At 45.8% G+C, this 20,358-nt stretch overlaps 1 protein-coding gene across 1 annotated transcript; it reads left to right on the forward strand.

Moving 5' to 3' along the window:
- The first annotated feature begins 6,993 nt into the window (after window positions 1–6,993).
- Window positions 6,994–13,882, forward strand: CRABP1 (cellular retinoic acid binding protein 1). Its single transcript, XM_070761983.1, has 4 exons — window positions 6,994–7,161; window positions 8,136–8,314; window positions 12,879–12,992; window positions 13,495–13,882. Exons 1-4 carry the CDS (start codon window positions 7,092–7,094, stop codon window positions 13,543–13,545), a joined length of 414 nt encoding a protein of 137 aa, XP_070618084.1. The 5' UTR covers window positions 6,994–7,091; the 3' UTR covers window positions 13,546–13,882.
- Window positions 13,883–20,358: the final 6,476 nt, after the last annotated feature.

Here is a 20,358-nt window from a genome sequence, read left to right on the forward strand (position 1 = left end):
TATATATGATATATGTATGTATATATATGTAGATAGATAGATATATGTAGATAGATAGATAGATAGATAGATAGATAGACAGACAGACAGACAGACAGACAGACAGACAGACAGACAGACAGATAGATAAGGGAAGACAGGGGGGAGGGGGAACCCTAACCGGGCTTGGCACATCTGGATCCCTCCTGCCCCACATCTGCAGCCCGGCCCTGGCCAGATGTCTTTGTTTCCCATTCTTCTCGGCCTGAGTCAGCCTGGCAGATTCTTCCTGCGGGAAAACGTGGAAGGAGCCCATTGGTTTTCATTGCACATCCTGGAATATTCGCGTCCTTTCCAAATGCCTTTGATATGGCTCATGAAATTGGTTGGGACCAGCTGGAGGGAAAAAGAAAATTGAGAAGCAACATCATCCCGGCCTTCCAAATCTCGCTGTCAAAAGGACCAGGAGAGCAACCTATTTATGTTTGAATAAAATTACAGCAAGTTCCTTTTTTCCCTCCCTGTTAGAAACATAGAAGATTGACGGCAGAAAAAGACTTCCTGGTCCATCCAATCTGCCTTTATACTGTTTTCTGTATTTTATCTTAGGATGGATCTATCTTTATCCCAGGCATGTTTAAACTCAGTGACTGTGGATTTTCTAACCACGTCTGCTGGAAGTTTGTTCCAAGCATCTACTACTCTTTCAGTCAAATAATGTTTTCTCACGTTGCTTCTGATCTTTCCCCCAACTGACCTGGGATTGCGCCCCCTTGTTCTCGTGTTAGAAATATAGAAACATAGAAGATTGATGCCAGAAAAAGACCTCCTGGTCCATCCAATCTGCCCTTATACTATTTTCTGTATTTTATCTTAGGATGGATCTATGTTTATCCCAGGCATGTTTAAATTCAGTTCCTGTGGATTTGCCAACCACGTCTGCTGGAAGTTTGTTCCAAGGATCTACTACTCTTTCAATAAAATAATATTTTCTCATGTTGCTTTTGATCTTTCCCCCAACTAACCTCAGATTGTGCCCCTTTGTTCTTGGGTTCGCTTTCCTATTAAAAACACTTCCCTCCTGAACCTTATTTAACCCTTTCACATATTTAAATGTTTCGATCTTGTTCCCCCTTTCCCTTCTGTCCTCCAGACTAGACAGATTGAGTTCATGGAGTCTTTCCTGATAAGCTTAAGACCTTCCACCGTTTTTGTTGCCCGTCTTTGGACCCGTTCAATTTTATCACTTTCTGTAGGTGAGGTCTCCAGAACTGGACACAGTATTATTCCAAATGGGGTCTCAGCAGCGCTTTCTACAGCGGGATCACAATCTCCCTCTTCCTGCTTGTTGTACTTCTAGCTATGCAGCCAAGCATTCGACTCGCTTTCCCTATCGCCTGACCGCACTGTTCACCCATTTTGAAACTGTCAGAAATCACGACCCCCTAAATCCTTCTCTTCTGAAGTTTTGGCTAACACAGAACTGCCGATACAATACTCAGATTGAATATTCAGCAATTCACAATTCACACGTAGCAAGAGCAAGAGAATTTGGACACCATTTTTTAAAAACAAAAAAAATCCCGTAATCCCTTTCAACGCACCCATGTAATCTATCAGCCAATGTTCGGACAGCTGTCAGGTTATTCGTTTAATTAAAAAAATAAATCTGAAGCCGTTTGAAAGGGCAGTTTACATGTTGTCCTCCCCACAACTGAATTGTCCCATTATATATCGGACCCTGAAGTGGATGCGGATATAATTTTGGGTGAACATCTGGAGTGAGTTGGAGCTTTTGAAGAAGCATTCCTTGATGCCCTCGGGGAAAATTTGGGATCTTTCCTAATGTGCCATAATTGAGATAATTGGCTGGATGGGGTTTCTCATTAGGAAAAGGAAGATGGGCTAAACCTTTAATGCGCAGATCTCATTTAGGGAACGGAGACAGAAGCTCCCTTTAGCATATGGGGGTGACGTTTGGTGGGAGGAGAGGATAACATGGGGTTTTTTTGTTTTTTAATCTGTTGGAGGAACAAAGATTTGTTTGCAAACAGTTCTATTCAGCTTTATTTTCACAAAGGTATGCTTTTTCAAAAAGGCAACTGGTTTGCCTTGGGGTTTTTTAAAAAATTTTCCTTGAAAACATTTCGATTCTCATTCAAGATGCTTCTTCAGAATTTCAAGGGGGAAAAACACAAATGAGAGAGTCCAGAAATACATCACAAGAAGAGCCCTTCACTCCTCCTCTCGAAAGACGCTACCTGACTCCTCCAGACTATGGTTGGACAATTTACAACTACGTGGCCTCCGAAGTGATTTAACTGTTGTTCATAAGATCATACACGATAGCGTCCTTCCTGTTGGTGACTACTTCTCCTTCAACAACAACAACACAAGAGCACGTAATAGATACAAACCAAATGTAAATACAGTAGCTCCAAACTCAACTGCAGAAAATACGACTTCAGCAACAGAGGGATCAATGCCTGGAACTCACTAGCTGACTCTGTTATTTCTTCCCCCAACCCCAAAATCTTCAACCTTAAATTATCTACTGTTGACCTTTCCCCTTTTCTAAGAGGTCTGTAAGGGGCCTACAGTCCCTGTCCTTCAGTCCTATTATCCTTTTTATCACTTCTTTATACTCTAAATGTAGCTTTTTTCCTCCAGCCCTAACTAGCTGCTCACAATCTTCCCAGCTCTCACCTTGCAGGCTCTTTCATGGTTTCTCTCTGGGAAGAATTTTTTTCCAAGCCCTGAGTCTTTGCAGGGTTTTTTTCATTGCTCTAACTTGCTCCGAGTAAGTTTCTTTCCAGCCCTCAACAGATGCTAACAATGTTCCCAGCTCTTACCTTGCAAGCTCTTTCATTGTTACTCTCTGTGGAGAATGTTTCCCAAGCCCTAAGTCTTTGCAGGGATGTTTCCATTGCTCTACTTTGCTCCAAATGTTCCTTTCCAGGTGCTAATGATGTTCCCAGCTCTTAATGGCTTGCAAGCTCTTTCATTGTTACTCTCTGTGGATAATGTTTTCCAAGCCCTAAGTCTTTGCAGGGATGTTTCCATCACTCTACTTGCTCCGACTGTTTCTTTCCAGGTGCTAATGATGTTCCCAGCTCTTACTGACTTGCAAGCTCTTTCATTGTTACTCTCTCCAAATAATTTTTTTTAAAGCCCTTAACCAGGGGATAAAATAATGTGCTGGAGCTGACCACACTAAGGACACTAGCCAGATGAATACCTGGTCAGCAGATTCTTTTCCCTATTTTCCTACCCCAAAACTAAGGTGTGTGTTATACTCCGAAAAATATGGTAGGGGTTTTTTTTAAATGCATTTTTTTACAGGCCCCATTTCTGGCTTCCGCTGCTGTTGTTGTTGCTCCGGGGCGCAAAAGGCGATGACAACGGTGTCACTTTAATGAGGGTCTTGCGCACAATTGGGCGGCAGGGCAGAAGTGCCCATTCGGTTGCATCCGTCAGATTAAATTTCCCCGCTTGTCACCTCGTGGGGAGCCCTCTCCGTCCATTTCATCTGTCAGCCTGAGATGGACGACCTCTTTCCTGCCTTCCAGATGGGCAGTTTATCTGTGTCTCGGGCCATCCATCACCTTTCTCCTCCTGCTCCAATTTTGGATTTATTCCTGCCATCTCTGGCCCTTCGCCTGGCACCTTCCTAATTCCTCCCCCCCCCCTCCCGGCTGGTCCTTCCCAGCTCCACCATCACCCGGTCAATAAACGTTCGGAGAGCCATTAGGGAGGGATGATTGAGTGACACCCCCCCCTCTGGCTCCAGCTGTAGGCTCCCCCCATGGCTCTTTTGTCTGGCCAGAGTTTGCCAAAAAAGAGAGAGATGGATGGGATCCATCTGTAGGGGGAGAACAAGGAGGGCCAGCGGGAGGGGTGGGGTGGGGTGGGGTGGGATGGGGCAGGGAACAGGAGGGTTTCAGGTGAAATAAAAGAAAGGATGGAGAAACAGAGAGAGAGAGAGAGGATTCTGGATCTTAAATTTTGTAAGCCCTCCGGTGTATGGTTATGTCCCCATGCATGAGTTGGGTGGCGATATAGATGCGTTTAATAAATGGAATGAATAAAAAGCAGAGTCTGATTCGGAGGCTGTGGAAGTGAATTTGATTTTCTTGAAAATGACCCACCCCCACCCCCTCCAAGGAAACAGGTGGTTGGGGGGTTGCGAGGGCACCTGGAAACCTTGGCATGATTTTCCTTTCCTTTCCTTCTATCTTTCCTTTCCTTCCATCTTTCCTCCTTTCCTTTTTCCTCTCCTTTCCTCTCCTTTCCTTCTATCTTTCCTTTCCTCTCCTTTTCTTCTATCTTTCCTTTCCTCTCCTTTCCTTCTATCTTTCCTCCTTTCCTTCTATCTTTCCTTTCCTTTCCTCTCCTTTCCTTTCCTCTCCTTTTCTTCTATCTTTTCTCCTTTCCTTTTTCCTTTCCTTTCCTTTCCTTCTATCTTTCCTTTCCTTTCCTCTCCTTTCCTTCTATCTTTCCTTTCCTCTCCTTTCCTTTTTCCTTTCCTTTCCTTTCCTTCTATCTTTCCTTTCCTTTCCTCTCCTTTCCTTCTATCTTTCCTTTCCTCTCCTTTCCTTTTCTCCTTTCCTTTCCTCTCCTTTCCTTTTTCCTTTCCTTTCCTTCTATCTTTCCTTTCCTTTCCTCTCCTTTCCTCTCCTTTCCTTCTATCTTTCCTTTCCTCTCCTTTCCTTTTCTCCTTTCCTTTCCTTTCCTTTTCTCCTTTCCTTTCCTTTCCTTCTATCTTTCCTTTCCTCTCCTTTCCTTTTCTCCTTTCCTTTCCTTTCCTTTCCTTCTATCTTTCCTTTTTCCTCTCCTTTCCTTCTATCTTTCCTCCTTTCCCCTTTCCCTCTCCTTTCCTTCTATCTTTCCCTTCTCTCTTTCCTTCTTTCCTTTTTATCTTTCCTTCTCTCTTTTTTATTTCATTTCCCTACCATTCCTCCCTTCCTTCCTTCTTTCCTTTCTTCCTATCTTTTCCTTTCCTCTCCTTCAAATACCTGTAGTTTGAGGCAGGATGTCGATTGTGTTCTCTGCACCAGGACCAGCTCAAACCAGGCTCCTCCTGTATCAGGAACGGGAACATCCCCAGAAGACAGAAACCATTTCCCTTCTCCATTCAGCCTTCTCTGTTTTCTTTGAAACCTCCAGGCCTTCTGCGGCTGGATTCCAAATGCAGTTCTGGCTCTCTTGGATGGAAAAATGGCCTGGCCATCAAAGCAAGGAAGGACAGGCAAAGACGGAATCCAGGAGGGTGTCTGTTGGAGTGCTGAAGAACAGTTGCAGGAATTGGGGGTGTCTAAGGAAAAGAAGGACCAGGGGAGACATGATAGCAGTCTTCCAGTATCTCAGGGGTTGCCACAAAGAAGAGGGAGTCAACCTATTCTCCAAAGCACCTGAGGGTAGAACAAGAAGCAATGGGTGGAAACTAAACAAGGAGAGAAGCAACTTAGAACTAAGGAGAAACTTACTGACAGTGAGAACAATCAGTGGAACAACTTGCCTCCAGAAGTTGTGAATGCTCCAACACTGGAAGTTTTTAAGAAGAGACTGGAAACTCGTACCATTTGCCTGAAATGATATACAGTACAGTATAGGTGTTCTGGTTGAGAAGGGGTTGGGACCAGAGAACCTCCAAAGTTCCTTCCATCTCTGTTGGACACCAGAATATAATTCTGATGTCAAACGGAACTTATGAGCAGTTGATGGTGTCCCCTAGTTGGGTCATGAAACTTCTGCAAGAAAACAACCCAGCTCAGAAAGCACCAAAGACCCCCACAGTCATCATTCTCCTCCCCCTCCCCCCCTCCTGCCCCAAACCCTTCTCCCTACTAGCATTGATGATGTTCCCTAGTTCAATCATGAAACATCTACAAGAAAACAACCAAATTCAGAGAGCACCAAGGACCTCTGATTTATCTATCTATCATTCTATTTTTTTATCTATCCATCCATCTCTTTCTCTCTCAATCATCTATCTGTCTGTCTGTCTGTCTGTCTGTCTGTCTGTCTATCTATCTATCTATCTATCTTTCTACCTACCTACCTACCTATCTCTCTCTCTCCCTCCCTCCCTCCATCCATCCAGCTATACTATCTATCTATCTATCTATCTATCTATCTATCTATCTATCTATCTATCTATCTATCTGTCTGTCTATCTGTCTGTCTGTCTGTCTATCTGTCTATCTGTCTATCTGTCTATCTTTCTACCTACCTACCTACCTACCTATCTCTCTCTCCCTCCCTCCATCCATCCAGCTATACTACCTATCTATCTATCTATCTGTCTGTCTGTCTGTCTGTCTGTCTGTCTGTCTATCTGTCTATCTTTCTACCTACCTACCTACCTACCTACCTACCTATCTCTCTCTCTCCCTCCCTCCATCCATCCAGCTATACTACCTACCTACCTACCTACCTACCTACCTACCTACCTATCTATCTATCTATCTATCTATCTATCTATCTATCTATCTATCTATCATCTGAGTCTCCGGAGAGGGGCTGCATACAAATCTAATAAATAAATAAATCTATCCATCCATCCATCCATCCATCTTCTGTCTATCTATCCACCCACCCACCAGGCTGAAGGAGCGTGGTAGTGGGGGCTTCTCTCCCCTCCCGGTGTCATCGGTCCATGAATCTTCCCGCTGCCTCCCAGCTGCAAAGCGAGGTACAATTTTGGGGTGGGGGCGCTGGAAAGAAGGGGGGGGACCTCCTTTGGGGAGGGAGGACCCAGGCTGGTCTGGCAGGAGGATGGGGATGATGATGAGGATGATGGATGGGCAAGGGGAGGAAGAAGAAGGAGGAGGGCGCGTGGGTGGGTGATGGATGGATGGGGGGGGCGTCGCTTGTGTGCCCCGAGCGAGGGGGGTGGGTGGGAGAGAGATAGAAAAGAGGCAGATGGATGGATGGAGAGAAGGAGGAGGAGGAAGGAGGGAGGGAGGGGTCAAGGACTCCCTTGGCCAGTTCGCCGCGCGGGACAGAAGGAGGCAGAGCTCCGGCGCTTCGCCTCGCGCGCTGCTTTCGCTCGGCCGCCTCGTCCCGCTCCGTCCCCAGTCCGCTCCGGTCCTGCCTCGCCTCGGCCAGCCATGCCCAACTTCGCCGGGACCTGGAAGATGAAAAGCAGCGAGAATTTCGACGAGCTCCTCAAAGTGCTGGGTAAGGGCGCGCGGCGGCGAGGAAAGCTGGGGTTTTCCAAGGCTTACTCCCCAAGGCGCTAGGCATCATCGAGGCGGCGGCTGGAAGGAACCCCGGGCACCCACGCACATACACACGCACATCAGCGGCAAGCCGCGTTGGTTCACTCGCGAGTCAGCGGGGAGGAAGGGAGGGAAGGGAAAGAAGGACGGAGGAAGCCGCCCGGTTCTTGGGCGGAAAGCGCACTTGGCGCTGGTAAGGGCGGAGGAGGAGGAGGAAGAAGAGGAAGAAGTAGAGGAGGAAGAGGAACAGGAAAAGGAGAAGAAGAGGAGAAGGAAGAGGAAGAGGAGGAGGAGAAAGAATAAAGGGGAAATGAAGTAGGGGAAGAGGAGGAGGAAGAAGAGGAGAAGGGGAAGAAAAAGAGGAGGAGGAGGAAAAGAGGAGGAGGAAGAGAAAGAGGAGGGGGAAATGGGTCCCAGGCGCGTGGGAGCGGAGCCAGAGGACTTTCTGGAGGGGCGCAGCGGCATCCTCTCAGCTGGAGGCGGGCTCGGACCGAGGGTGGTTGGGGGCGCTTTTCAACATGAAGGGGAAGGGAACCCAGGTTCCTCTAGGCCAAGGGAAGGGGCCCTTGAGAGCAGCTTGACTCAACCCGCTTATACCCCCCTTGCCATCGACTCAGCCTTCCGTCCTTCCCAGGTGGTCAATTGAAGACCCCGATTGTTGGGGACAAGAGGCTGAGTCTGTAAACCGCTTGGACAGGGCTGGAAAAGCACCGGGAAGCGGTAGATAAGTCTAAAGGCTATTGCTAAATGCCATTGGGGCGTCTCTTGAGGTCCCAGCAGGTCCCCCTGCCCAGCCGAGAGCAGAGCCGGGCGGGGGACAAAGCTGCTTGGCACAACGGGACCCTTTGGTGTATAAGGCCAAACCCCTCCAGGCGCCCCAGGGGGCTCCCTGTCCCGTGGAACCCCCGCCCACCCGGCCCCGTGTCTCCCCAGGAGTGAACGCCATGCTGCGGAAAGTGGCCGTGGCAGCCGCCTCCAAGCCCCACGTGGAGATCCGGCAGGATGGGGACCAGTTCTACATCAAGACCTCGACCACCGTCCGCACCACCGAGATCCGCTTCACCGTCGGGGAGAGTTTCGACGAGGAGACGGTCGACGGGAGGAAGTGCCGGGTGAGCCTTCTAGGGAGGGTGGGGGGCGTCTTCCTTCCTTTCCTTCTTTCTTTCTCCTTCCTTCCTTCCCTCTTTCCTTCGTTCGTCTTTCCACTGCTGGGATTCCCCTGCAGCATCGCAAAAACACAGAGGTCCAGAGGTGGGGTTTCCCATGGAGGGGAGCCTCAGGGGAATCCCAGCAGCGCAAAAACGGGCGCTTCGGCTGGCAAAAGGCGTGAATTTTGGGCTTGCACCCATTGATTCCTATGGGAAACATTGTTTCATCTTACAAACTTTTCACCTTAAGAACCTCATTCCGGAACCAATTAAGTTTGTAAGACAAGGAATCACTGTATCTTCAAGTTGCCAAGGTTGGGAAACACTGAAATAGAGCCGTGTTTCCCAAGGGGCTGAGAAGTGTTTTCTTGGTCTTTTTTCCCCGTGCAACTTTGCAACACCGGTGCAGGCGTAACACACACACCTCAAATAGGGAAGTCGAGGTGAAATTTGCTCTCTCCGCAAGCCACAGACCAGGGAATTAATTTCTTTTTTTTTTTTAAAAAAAGCAAAAGTTTGCGATTTGTTGTGGGTAAACTAGAGCCTGAACCTTTCTCGCTTCCTCCTTTGAGGATCTTGTAAAAAAAACCACACAACCACAACAGCCCACTTGCTCTCCCTGAGTCGCACAGGGATTCCACGGGAAGGTTTGGGCCGGAAGGTTTTTGCCGTGGCTTTGTCATCAAGCCTCCTGGGAATTTGGAGGGCTGGCTGGACATCCCCGTGTCCAATGGCCTGGCTTCGGGATTTCCCCTCCAGACTCATCCAACCTCCTCCTGGTATCATGTTTGCACTTTTTAGCTTTGGCAGTTTTCTGACTACAGTGTTCCCTCGATTTTCGCGAATAGCCTGTACCACGGTTTTTCAAAAAATATTAATTAAAAAATACTTCGCGGTTTCCCCCCCTATACCACGGTTTTTCCCACCCAATGACGTCATATGTCATTGCCAAACTAATAATTTTTGCAAGTAAATAACAAAAAAAATAATTCTTGTTAATAAATAATTATGTTTATAAATATCAGGATCACTAAGTGTTTTATTCAATGGTGAGTACCAGTAATAATGGTGAGTAAATGGTTGTTAAGGGAATGGGAAATGGTAATTTAGGGGTTTAAAGTGTTAAGGGAAGGCTTGTGATACTGTCCATAGCCAAAAATGCTGTATTTACTTCCGCATCTCTACTTCGCGGAAATTCGACTTTCGCGGGCGGTCTCGGAACGCATCCCCCGCGGAAATCGAGGGAACACTGTACTTTTTTTTCTTAAGTGTGCAAGTTTGATTTGGCTTTGGGGGAGATGTTTAGGGACGTCCAATTCTTGTTTGTCGGGAAAAAAGATATGCAGGGGAACCTCCACAGCTGATTCTTGGTGGCTGGCAAACAGCTCAGGAATGAAAGGGGATATACGTGCCCAAGGATACTATTATGGGACCAGAGGTTTTGTCTTCTGACGTTCTCCTAGTAGTGTGTGTTAGTTCTGTGTTAGCAAAAACTTCAGAAGAGAAGGATTTAGGGGTCGTGATTTCTGACAGTCTCAAAATGGGTGAGCAGTGTGGTCGGGCAGTAGGAAAAGCAAGTAGGATGCTTGGCTGCATAGCTAGAGGTATAACAAGCAGGAAGAGGGAGATTGTGATCCCGCTATATAGAGCGCTGGTGAGACCCCATTTGGAATAATACTGTGTTCAGTTCTGGAGACCTCACCTACAAAAAGATATGGACAAAATTGAACGGGTCCAAAGACGGGCTACAAGAATGGTGGAAGGTCTTAAGCATAAAAGGTATCAGGAAAGACTTCATGGACTCCATCTGTATAGTCTGGAGGACAGAAGGAAAAGGGGGGACATGATTGAAACATTTAAATATACTAAAGGGTTAAATAAGGTTTAATAGGAAAGTGAACGCAAGAACAAGGGGACACAATCTGAGGTTAGTTGGGGGAAAGATCAAAAGCAACATGAGAAAATATTATTTTACTGAAAGAGTAGTAGATCCTTGGAACAAACTTCCAGCAGACGTGGTAGATAAATCCACAGTAACTGGACTTAAACATGCCTGGGATAAACATATATCCATCCTAAGATAAAATACAGGAAATAGTATAAGGGCAGACTAGATGGACCATGAGGTCTTTTTCTGCCGTCCATCTTCTATGTTTCTAACATGAGAAAATATTTCACTGAAAGAGTAGTAGATGCTTGGAACAAACTTCCATGCCTGGGATAAACATAGATCCATTGTAAGATAAAATACAGGAAATAGTATAAGGGCAGACTAGATGGACCATGAGGTCTTTTTCTGCCGTCAGTCTTCTATGTTTCTATGTTTGTATGTGGAAGCTTACAGGGGTCTCCTCCAACCTTACCAACTTTAAGAGTTGTCTACTTCAACTTCCAGAATTCTGGGAGTTGAAGTCCACAAGTCTTAAAGTTGCCAAAGTTGGAGATCCCTGCGTTAGCACCCACTCTGCTAGAGAGAAGTTTATTTTCTTTATTTATTTCGTCAATCTCTTATTAGATTGGAGGGGAGGCGGGATAGGCAAAGTTGGCTCTTCTATGACTTGTGGACTTCAACTCCCAGAGTTGCTGAGCCAATCATGCTAGCTCTGGAATTCTGGGAGTTGAAGTCCACATGTCATAGAAGAGCCCACTTTGCCTACCACTGTATTAGATATTTGAATAGTGGAGTGGGAATTGAGCTTTTGCAGCATCCTTCCCCCAGGAGTGGAGTGGGAATAGAGATTTTGCAATATCCTTCCCCCAGGAGTGGAGTGGGGATAGATTTTGCAGTATCCTTCCCCAGGAGTGGGAATAGAGATTTTGCAGTATCCTTCCCCTGGAGTGGAGTGGGAATAAAGATTTTGCAGTATCCTTCCCCTGGAGTGGAGTGGGAATAGAGATTTTGCAGTATCCTTCCCCTGGAGTGGAGTGGGAATAGAGATTTTGCAGTATCCTTCCCCTGGAGTGGAGAGGGAATAGAGATTTTGCAGTATCCTTCCCCTGGAGTGGGAATAAAGATTTTGCAGTATCCTTCCCCCAGGAGTGGAGTGGGAATAGAGATTTTGCAGTATCCTTCCCCTGGAGTGGGAATAAAGATTTTGCAGTATCCTTCCCCCAGGAGTAGAGTGGGAATAGAGCTTTTGCAGTATCCTTTCCCCAGGAGAGGGGAAGGAATCGAGCTTTTGCAGTATCCTCCCTGCCACACCCACCAAGCTACACGCACAGAACCAGTAGTAAAAAAAATGGATTTCACCACTGAGTAAAGGGGCAGGAATAAGACTGAGACTGGGGTATCACAGCTTAGAGAGTACCATCATGATTAAATGGAATTATTGGCGGTCCTGTGAGGACGGAGAATGGGGAAAGCCACAAACAGCATTACAAAAGAGTTAAACAAGGTGTGGCGTGCACAAAAACCCACAAGAGGAACAAGTCATGTTCCTGGAAACGATCAGAAGAATTATACCCCAATTTCATGTGGGTTGCGGCTTGATCCGATGTCAAATCAATTTTTTTTAAAAAAAACTTTAATTGTCTTAAGACGCCCGGAGCAGCAATTTCCCCAAACTCAAAATTGGAACCACCAGCCAAATCTTTGGCTGAAGGAATCCAACAGGGCAAACTATTCTTTCTGGCTGGGCTTGTTTACTGAATCTGGTCTGATGAAATTAAATTTTCTTTTTTCCAATTTAATGATAAAAGTCTGTCTGGGATGTTTCCAGGAGGGAAATATAAGCCTCAATCCTGGGAGGTCTGGGACTTCAGACGGGGAAACATCTGCCCAGGCATGAAGATCTGACCAACAGATGTTTTCCCCCCCATGATTCTCTATAAAGTTTGAGCCTTAAGTCCCCCCCCCCTCCAGTCTTAACTGGAATCTGGGCCATTCTGAGCCGCCTACGAAATTGTAGAAGGTGCTTTGCTCTGCCTTGGTTGCCGTCAGATACAATGGAACCTCTACCTACCAATGCCTCTACTTATGAACTTTTCTAGATAAGAACCGGGTGTTCAAGATTTTTCTGCCTCTTCTCAGGAACCATTTTCCACTTAGGAACCCGACCCTCCGAAACTGAAACCAGAAAAGCCAGGGAGAAGCCTCTGTGGGACCTCTGTTGGAATCTCCTGGGAGGAAACAGGGCCAAAAAAGGCAGGGAGAAGCCTCCATGGGGCCTCTCTAGGAATCTCCTGGGAGGAAACAGGGCAGAAAAGGCAGGGAGAAGCCTCCGTGGGGCCTCTCTAGGAATCTCCTGGGAGGAAACAGGACGGAAAAGGCAGGGAGAAGCCTCCGTGGGGCCTCTCTTGGAATCTCCCGAGAGGAAACAGGGCCTCCACCCTCCCTGTGTTTTCCCCAATCGCACACATGGCTTTTGAATTGATTCCTATGGGAAAAATTGCTTCTTCTTACAAACCTTTCTACTTAAGTACCTGGTCGTGGAACGAATGAAGTTCACAAGTAGAGGTTCCACTGTATGTTGCTAACATCTGACCTCCCCTCCCATCCACCGCGAGGGGCAAATCTTTTCTTTTGCAGAGCTTAGCCATTTGGGAGAACGAAAACAAGCTGCATTGCAAGCAAACACTAGTGGACGGCCAAGGTCCCAAAACGTACTGGACAAGAGAACTGGCCGGAGAGGAGCTGATTTTGGTAAGAGTTTTGAGCTTGCAGCCACCACTCCCGAGTTTAAACTGGGTTGAGCCCAGCTGTGGCTTGGCCTTTTCATAGTTCTGTTCTATTCAACCTTGGGGACAACAGTGACAAGGTTCATCCCAGCAATTTGGAGGTCTCCCAAATTTTAGGTACATCCCAGCAACGCAAGGACTTCCCGAAAAACGAGGAGACCAGACTAGGCATTTCTGCAGAGTTTTTTTGGACCTTGTGAAGAAACAACATAGAAGGTCTCCAAGTAGGACGGAGGCTTCAACAAGTCCTCCCCAAGCTGGTGCCTTCTGCAGATGTTGGTTTCCTGGTCTCAAACCAGCAAAGCGCTCCTTACCCCCCCCCCCAACCACCGCGGTCCTCGCCACCCAGAATCTGGAAAGAGTTGGGCAGCCTGTAAATTAAATTAAAATGAATTCTCTACTAAAGACTTCACAGAAAGACTTCCTCCTGGTTTCAGGTTCTCTCCTTTTTCTCCCCCCTTCTGCAGACCTTCGGTGCCGACGACGTTGTGTGCACGAGGATTTACACGCGAGAGTGAAAAAAAAGGGCCAACCTGCCCTCCTCCCTCCCCCTTGCAGGAAAAAGCCGGAGGATCAACAGCAGGTGTTGTGAACACAAGTCCTGCCAAGTAAACAACGCGGCGTGTTTGTTTGAACCGGCTGCCTCCTGCGTGACCATACATGTCGATTCAAATCCCAGCTCGACGGCCGTATCTCAAGACGAACACCCCCCCCCCCCAGGTTTTGCTTAGATGGTGAATACAGGTCCCCATAGATTTTGCACGTGTGTACGTGTGTGTGTTTGTGGGTACAACCCCCCGTTTTTATCCCTCTAACCATCCCCCCGCTGCTCACTGGTATTTATATAGTTTTGCATTTGTACGATCTGAGCAGAGACGATTAAATCATTTTAGTTCTTTGCCTATCAAATGTCTCTTTTTGCCTATTAAACTACATGCAGACAAGTCAAATGACACAACGGGTGGGGTAGAATCTCCAAACTCACAATTTTGCCACAATTAGGTCTTACCTGGTTGTTTTAGCTCCCTGTTCTTAAAAAACAAAAAACAAAATAGCTTTTCAACTGTTCTGTCGAGCTCTCTGGTAGAATCCTCCCAAAAATTCACAGGTACAAATTTCAGACACACACACACGTTTGACAATTCAAAACAATGTTCTTTATAAGGAAAAGTCACTTAAACCAATCCCTCTTTTGGTATAGCAAAGAGCCCTCGTCTCCAAACAAACTGGTAATTTGTACAGGTCCCTTATCAGTTCTGTGATACTTAGCTTGCAGCTGTGAGGCAATTCACAGTCCTTCTTCTTTCACAAAGTGAAACACACTTTGCTCTGGTTTAGTTTCAAAGCGGGGAAAAATCAGCACACAAAAGGTCAAAGTCAGCAAAGCAGTCACGAAACACAACGATCAGATAATCCTCCACAATGGCCAAACCCACAGGCTGCTCTTTATAGCAGCCTCACCAGTGACCCCAGCCCCACCCAACCACAGGTGGCCTCATTTTCTTTGATAATAATCTCTCAGTTGTTGCTGCCTATGCATCGCTCTCCGCATGCGTGGCTGTATCATTAACTCTTGTTTTGAATCCAAGGAGGAGCTAGATAATTGATCTCCTTCTGAGCTGTCTGCCCCACTCTCCTCCTCCCTGTCACTCATGTCTTCTTGGTCATAGGAGCCTTCATCAGCAGATTCCACCGGGGGCAAAACAGGCCTGCGGCATGTGGATGTCTCCCCCACATCCACAGTCCTTGGGGCACGAGCTGGGCCAGAGCTAACCCACAACACCAACCAGCTGCAAAACGCTGTTTTGCACAAAGCATCACTTTCTGTCTTTTAAACTTGAGGAATTTGTTGCTGTAAAATAGGGGTCTCCAACCTTAGCAACTTTAAGATTTCAACACTTAAACAACACAATGTGACTCCAAGTAAATCAAACCTCTGTGAAACCAAACTGTCCACTTAGGAAGCAACACTGATTGACAGTCAATTTCACCGGCTGTCGTGCACATTCAACTTCGTACAGAACAAAGCATTCAATGGAAATATTTCATTCATTCATATCTAGGATGGGTTCTTTGAGTGTTCCCTTTATTTTTTTGAGCAGTATCTTTTAGGAACTCTGTAGTCCAGGCCCAAGGATTTTGGGGGAGCAAGGCCCCCCCCCCCCAGATCTTCTCTCTCTTTCAGACATTTCAATGGGGGCAAAATGATTTGACAAACAATTTAATTTTTATGGAAACTATCCAGTTCCGCCATCAAACTCTTTCTGAACCAGAGGAAATTCCCAAAGGCCTCTGAGAATCTTGGCCACACGGAACGAGAAAGCTGAGCGAATATTTTCTTTTTAATGATCTTTTTAAAAAAAATAAAAAGCCAGCATTCATACGGAAATGATGGGGGCAGCTCCCTTAATTGTGTGGCGTTGCCTCATTAGGACCCCGGCCTGCTCCGTCTGCCTTCCACCCCCAATGCTTCATGAAAAGGCCAGCCCTCCGTGGCTAACTGGGAACACCGTTGCGTGGCACATGTTCACAACCCAGGCAGTGGCCTGTTAAATTAAGCCCGGATTCATTCAGGCCGCCGTTAATTTTATGGACACTTTGAGCTCAGCAATTACATTTTATGGTGCTCGTCCTCAGCTTCCCATTCAGAAGATGACCTAATTAAGAGATAAGGACCCCGGGGCCAGATTTCGTACGACTTTCACACGCTCTTCCCCCAAAATATACATATTAAAAATATATTTTAAAAATTACCAGGCTGATACTTAAAAAAATAAAAATACGCCAAAGGATTTGGAAACATTTCCAAATGGATTCAATATCAACAGAGCGAAAGGAGGGAGGTGGAATCCAAGTCCCTGATCGCAAGGCAAACACAACAATATTGGTTTTGGATTCCCATCGCGCCTGGTGCACACACTGAGTTTGCGCCGTTGCTTCCAGAACTCTATCGACATTCGGCGCACAAACACACACACATACACACCCCGCTGGCAAGTCCACCCCGTCCTGATTTAAAATCCTTTCAAGCTGGCGAGCCGAACGAGGGGAGAAAAATATGGAGAGTTTTGCTGGCTTTGCATCCTCTCCGAATCTGAAGCGAGGTTTGACCGGCCGTCTCTTTGAGTCTTCAAAGGGCGGCGTACAAATCTAATAAATAAACAATGCTCTCAAATGCCTTTTAGCAGAATGCCAAGCGTTGGAAGGGGCCTTGGAGGTCTTCTAGGCTGACCTGCTAACTCGAGCAGGAGATCCTATCTTATCTAAAGGCAAAAGGGTGGACCTCATATCTCTTGTTCGAAACTTCCAGGGATGGAGAACTTCGAGAAGCAAACGATTGCATGAACTGGTCTCACTGTTTAGGAGTTTCTAAGGTTGCTTCTCTCTTTGGTCAGATATTGGGACACTGCTATCACATCGCTCCCAATTCTTCTTTTCTTTAGACCAGTGTTTCCCAACCTTGGCAACTTGAAGATATTTGGACTTCAACTCCCAGAATTCTGGGAGTTGAAGTCCAAATATCTTCAAGTGGCCAAGGTTGGGAAACATTGCTTTAGACTAGCCTACACCATTTTTGACAAATAGCAGTTCAATCTTATTCTTTTTTTGGGGGAAAACCTTCAGTGATGAACCTCTCACAGCTTTGGAAGGCAAATTGATTGTTCTTACTGTCGGGAAATTTCTCCTTATTTCTACCTTGAAATCTCCCCCTTCATCAGTACCCATCCATTATCCTATGTCTGGCCCTTGGGGGTGGGGGCTTTGAAATAGCTTGGGACCATCCTCTCTGGGGCAACCCCTCAAATACTGGAACACTTGCCTTATGAGACATAGAAACATAGAAGATTGACGGCAGAAAAAGACCTCACGGTCCATCTACTCTGCCCTTATACTATTTCTTATATTTTATCTTAAAATATGGATCTATGTTTATCCAGGGCATGTTTAAATTCAGTGACTGTGGATTTACCGACCACGTCTGCTGGAAGTTTGTTCCAAGCGTCTACTACTCTTTCAGTCAAATCATATTTTCTCACATTACTTCCAATCTTTCCCCCAAAAGATGGTCTTAGATGGGCTTCTGAATTCCTCAGCCAGCAGACTTGGGAGTTGAAGTCTACAAATTGTAAAGCCTTCTACTCATTGTCCACATCCTTGGATGGGGTGGGGGTGTCAAACAACTGAATCTGTTAGCATGGGTAGCTATAACCACGTCAACGAATGGAAGAAATACCGGAGCTTCTATCTCAGCAGCATAGAAACCGGAAACCAACCATCATTTCTTCGTAAAACTATCTCGGCTTTTGAATTGTTGCTGGCGCCAAACGTTCTGCGCGCACATCTGGATTAAAACCGAGCTGACTCTATACTTTCCAGACCCCGGGAGTGAAGCCTAGCCCCGGATTCTCGTGATCAGGAAGGACAACCCACATCGATAACACAAGTAGCCCTGATAGTTTTAATGGACATACTGCACTACAGTCAAGTTTACAACATCTGTATAGAAATCATCACATGAAGAAGAGGTGGCAAAAAAAAAAAAGGAGGAAAAAAGAGAAGGAGGAGGGAAAAAAAGGAGAAGTAAGGAGTAGTAGAAGATAGGGGGGGGGAGATGATTAGGCTGAGGAAGAAGAGAAGCACGTTACAGAATACGAAAGCCGTTTTTAAAATCGGAAGGAACACCTTGGGGTGCGGCTGGCACAGGCCAGGACTGGACCTTGGATCTTAAGATGTCAAGACACCAGGAGGATGGGGACCAGAGATGGGGGAGAAGAAGAGAGAAAACAACATTGGGGGACCCCCCCCCCCCCCAGTAGAGGGAGGTCTGGAGTTTTGGTAGGCTTGAAGGTGGTTCTGTGTCGTCCCCCCCCCCCCAAAAAAAAAACCTGGAGACTGCAAAGAATTCGGACCTGATTTTTTCTTTTTCAAGGAAGATTTTCGGGTAAAATTCATGGAAGAAAACCAGGGAGACGTTCTTGTTTTTGGAAGACAGCCCCCCAACCAGGAAGTGAGGAGGGGGACGGGACAGAAGCACCGGGAGAGGATTCTGAGAGTGGAGCAGAGGGAAGAAGCACACTAGCCGCGTGGGCCACTCCGCAAAGGCCCTGCCGAGACCCTCCCCAGCGGCCCTGCCCAGCCTCTCTTATTAACAAGGCCGGGGGGTGGGGAGACCGCGGGGAGGTGGAAGTTTATTGCTGGCATACTCAAAAAGAAAAAAGGGTTTGGCTGATTGGTTTACTGGCTCGGAGGAAGAGCTGCTGCTGTGCTCTGTCTTCTTCCCTGGGGGTGTGTGTGTGTGTGTGTCTTCTCTCCCATTCCCCACCCCACCCTACCAACTCCAGGCCTTCCAGTAGCGTGAGAGAATTCCTGCAAGGGTCTCCTCTCTTCCCCATCCCGATGCCTTGGACCCTCCCCAGACTGTTCTGGGAGGCTGCCAGACCGATGGGGATGTGTGTTTGTGTATGTCTCTCTCTCAAGTGTTCATGTGTGTGTGTGTGTTTGCATAAACCCCAAGTGCAGGGAAGCTTCTGTTGTTGACAAGGACAAAACCACAGACGGTGAAGACCCCTTTCCTAGTTCTCTGCCTGCTTTGCATACATATATGGAATGTGCATGAATGTGTATATATATACATGTGTGTGTGATATATATAATATACACACATATACATACATACATACATACATACATACATACATACATACATACAGATTGTTCTGAGTTCGGGTTTTACCCCGTGTAATATTTTGAGTGTCTATGCAACATTTCAGTGAAATGACATTCACCATCATCAGGCTGAAGTTGTTAGCTTCGTGCTGCTTTGAAAATATGTGTGTGTGTGTGTATTTATATATATATTTTCAAAGCAGCACGAAGCTAACAACTTCAGCCTGATGATGGTGAATGTCATTTCACCGAAACGTTGCATAGACACTCAAAATATTACACGGGGCAAAACCCGAACTCAGAACAATCTACATACATATACCCCTGAAAATCTATGAAAATAAATATATTTATATATATATCACGCTTTTGCTGAATTTTTAAAATTAAGGGAGACTAGGATAGCGCTATTTCGGCCTTGTTCTGGCCTCATCAGCTAGCCATACCCTTACTGGGATTTGATCCTGGGGCTTGTATATATGTGCATACATATATACATATACATACACACACACATATTGCTCAAACAAATAAAGGGAACACTTAAACAACACAATATAACTCCAAGTGAATCAAACTTCTGTGAAATCAAACTGTCCACTTAGCAAACAACACTGATTGACAATCAATGTCACATGTTGTCAGCACATTTAACTTTGTACAGAACAAAGAGAATTCAATGATATTTCATTCCTTCAGATCTAGGATGGGTTCTTTGAGTGTTCCCTTTATTTTTTTGAGCAGTGTATATATACATACACATACGCCTATGTATATACACACACACACACAGATATATGCATGTGTGTTTTCATTATCAGCAAAAATGTTACATATATATATACACACATATGTACATACGTACATATAAACATACACCCACACCCACATATATACACACAACATATTTTTTGCTGAAGTGAAAAGGGAGACTAGTATAGGTCTATTTTGAGCCTATAATGCTCTCATCCGCTAGCCATACCCTTACTGGGATTTGAACGTATAACATATGTATATATTATATACGTGTGTGTGTGTGTATGTATATATTTTTGTGTGTGTGTGTGTGTGTGTGTGTGTGTGTGTATATATATATATATATGTAGATTGTTCTGAGTTCGGGTTTTGCCCTGTGTATATATATATATTTGTTTTCGTAAATTTTCACGGGTATATGTATGTAGATTGTTCTGAGTTCGGGTTTTGCCCTGTGTAATGTTTTGCATGTCTATGCGACGTTTCGGTGAAATCACATTCACCATCTTCAGGCTGGAGTTCCAATCTTTGTGTTGTTGTTTACAACAAGGCCGAAATGGATCTATACTAGTCTCCCTTAATTTTAAAATTCCAGCTAAAAAACATTTAACATATATATATATATATATATATATATAAATGATTGTTTTTCATTATTAGCAAAACTGTTAAACACACACAAACACACACGAGACACAGGAACCCTCCCCAAGCTGAAATCCTACCCTCCACCTCACCTTCTTTAAATATTTTTTTGTGTTGCAGAGGTATGTGGCTCTGTTCAGTACAGGTTTGTTACTTAACCACGTTTTATTTTCCCAAAGCAGCAGAGAAAGTTGCCACCCTCAACAAGGGGGGCTCAGCCTCCCTTTCCCCCAAGTGTGATATTGGCTGGGTTGGAAGACCCC

This window comes from Erythrolamprus reginae, chromosome 10 (genome assembly GCF_031021105.1).
Source record: "Erythrolamprus reginae isolate rEryReg1 chromosome 10, rEryReg1.hap1, whole genome shotgun sequence".
Classification (NCBI taxonomy): Eukaryota; Metazoa; Chordata; class Lepidosauria; order Squamata; family Dipsadidae; genus Erythrolamprus; species Erythrolamprus reginae.

What these genes read in the sequence shown, in the direction of transcription:
- CRABP1 (XM_070761983.1), top strand. Translation starts at nt 7,092, where the DNA reads ATGCCCAACTTCGCCGGGACCTGGAAGATGAAAAGCAGCGAGAATTTC. An exon ending in CGAGCTCCTCAAAGTGCTGG is followed by an intron (nt 7,162 to 8,135) that starts GTAAGGGCGCGC and finishes GTGTCTCCCCAG; the next exon opens with GAGTGAACGCCATGCTGCGG. An exon ending in CCGGAGAGGAGCTGATTTTG is followed by an intron (nt 12,993 to 13,494) that starts GTAAGAGTTTTG and finishes CCCCTTCTGCAG; the next exon opens with ACCTTCGGTGCCGACGACGT.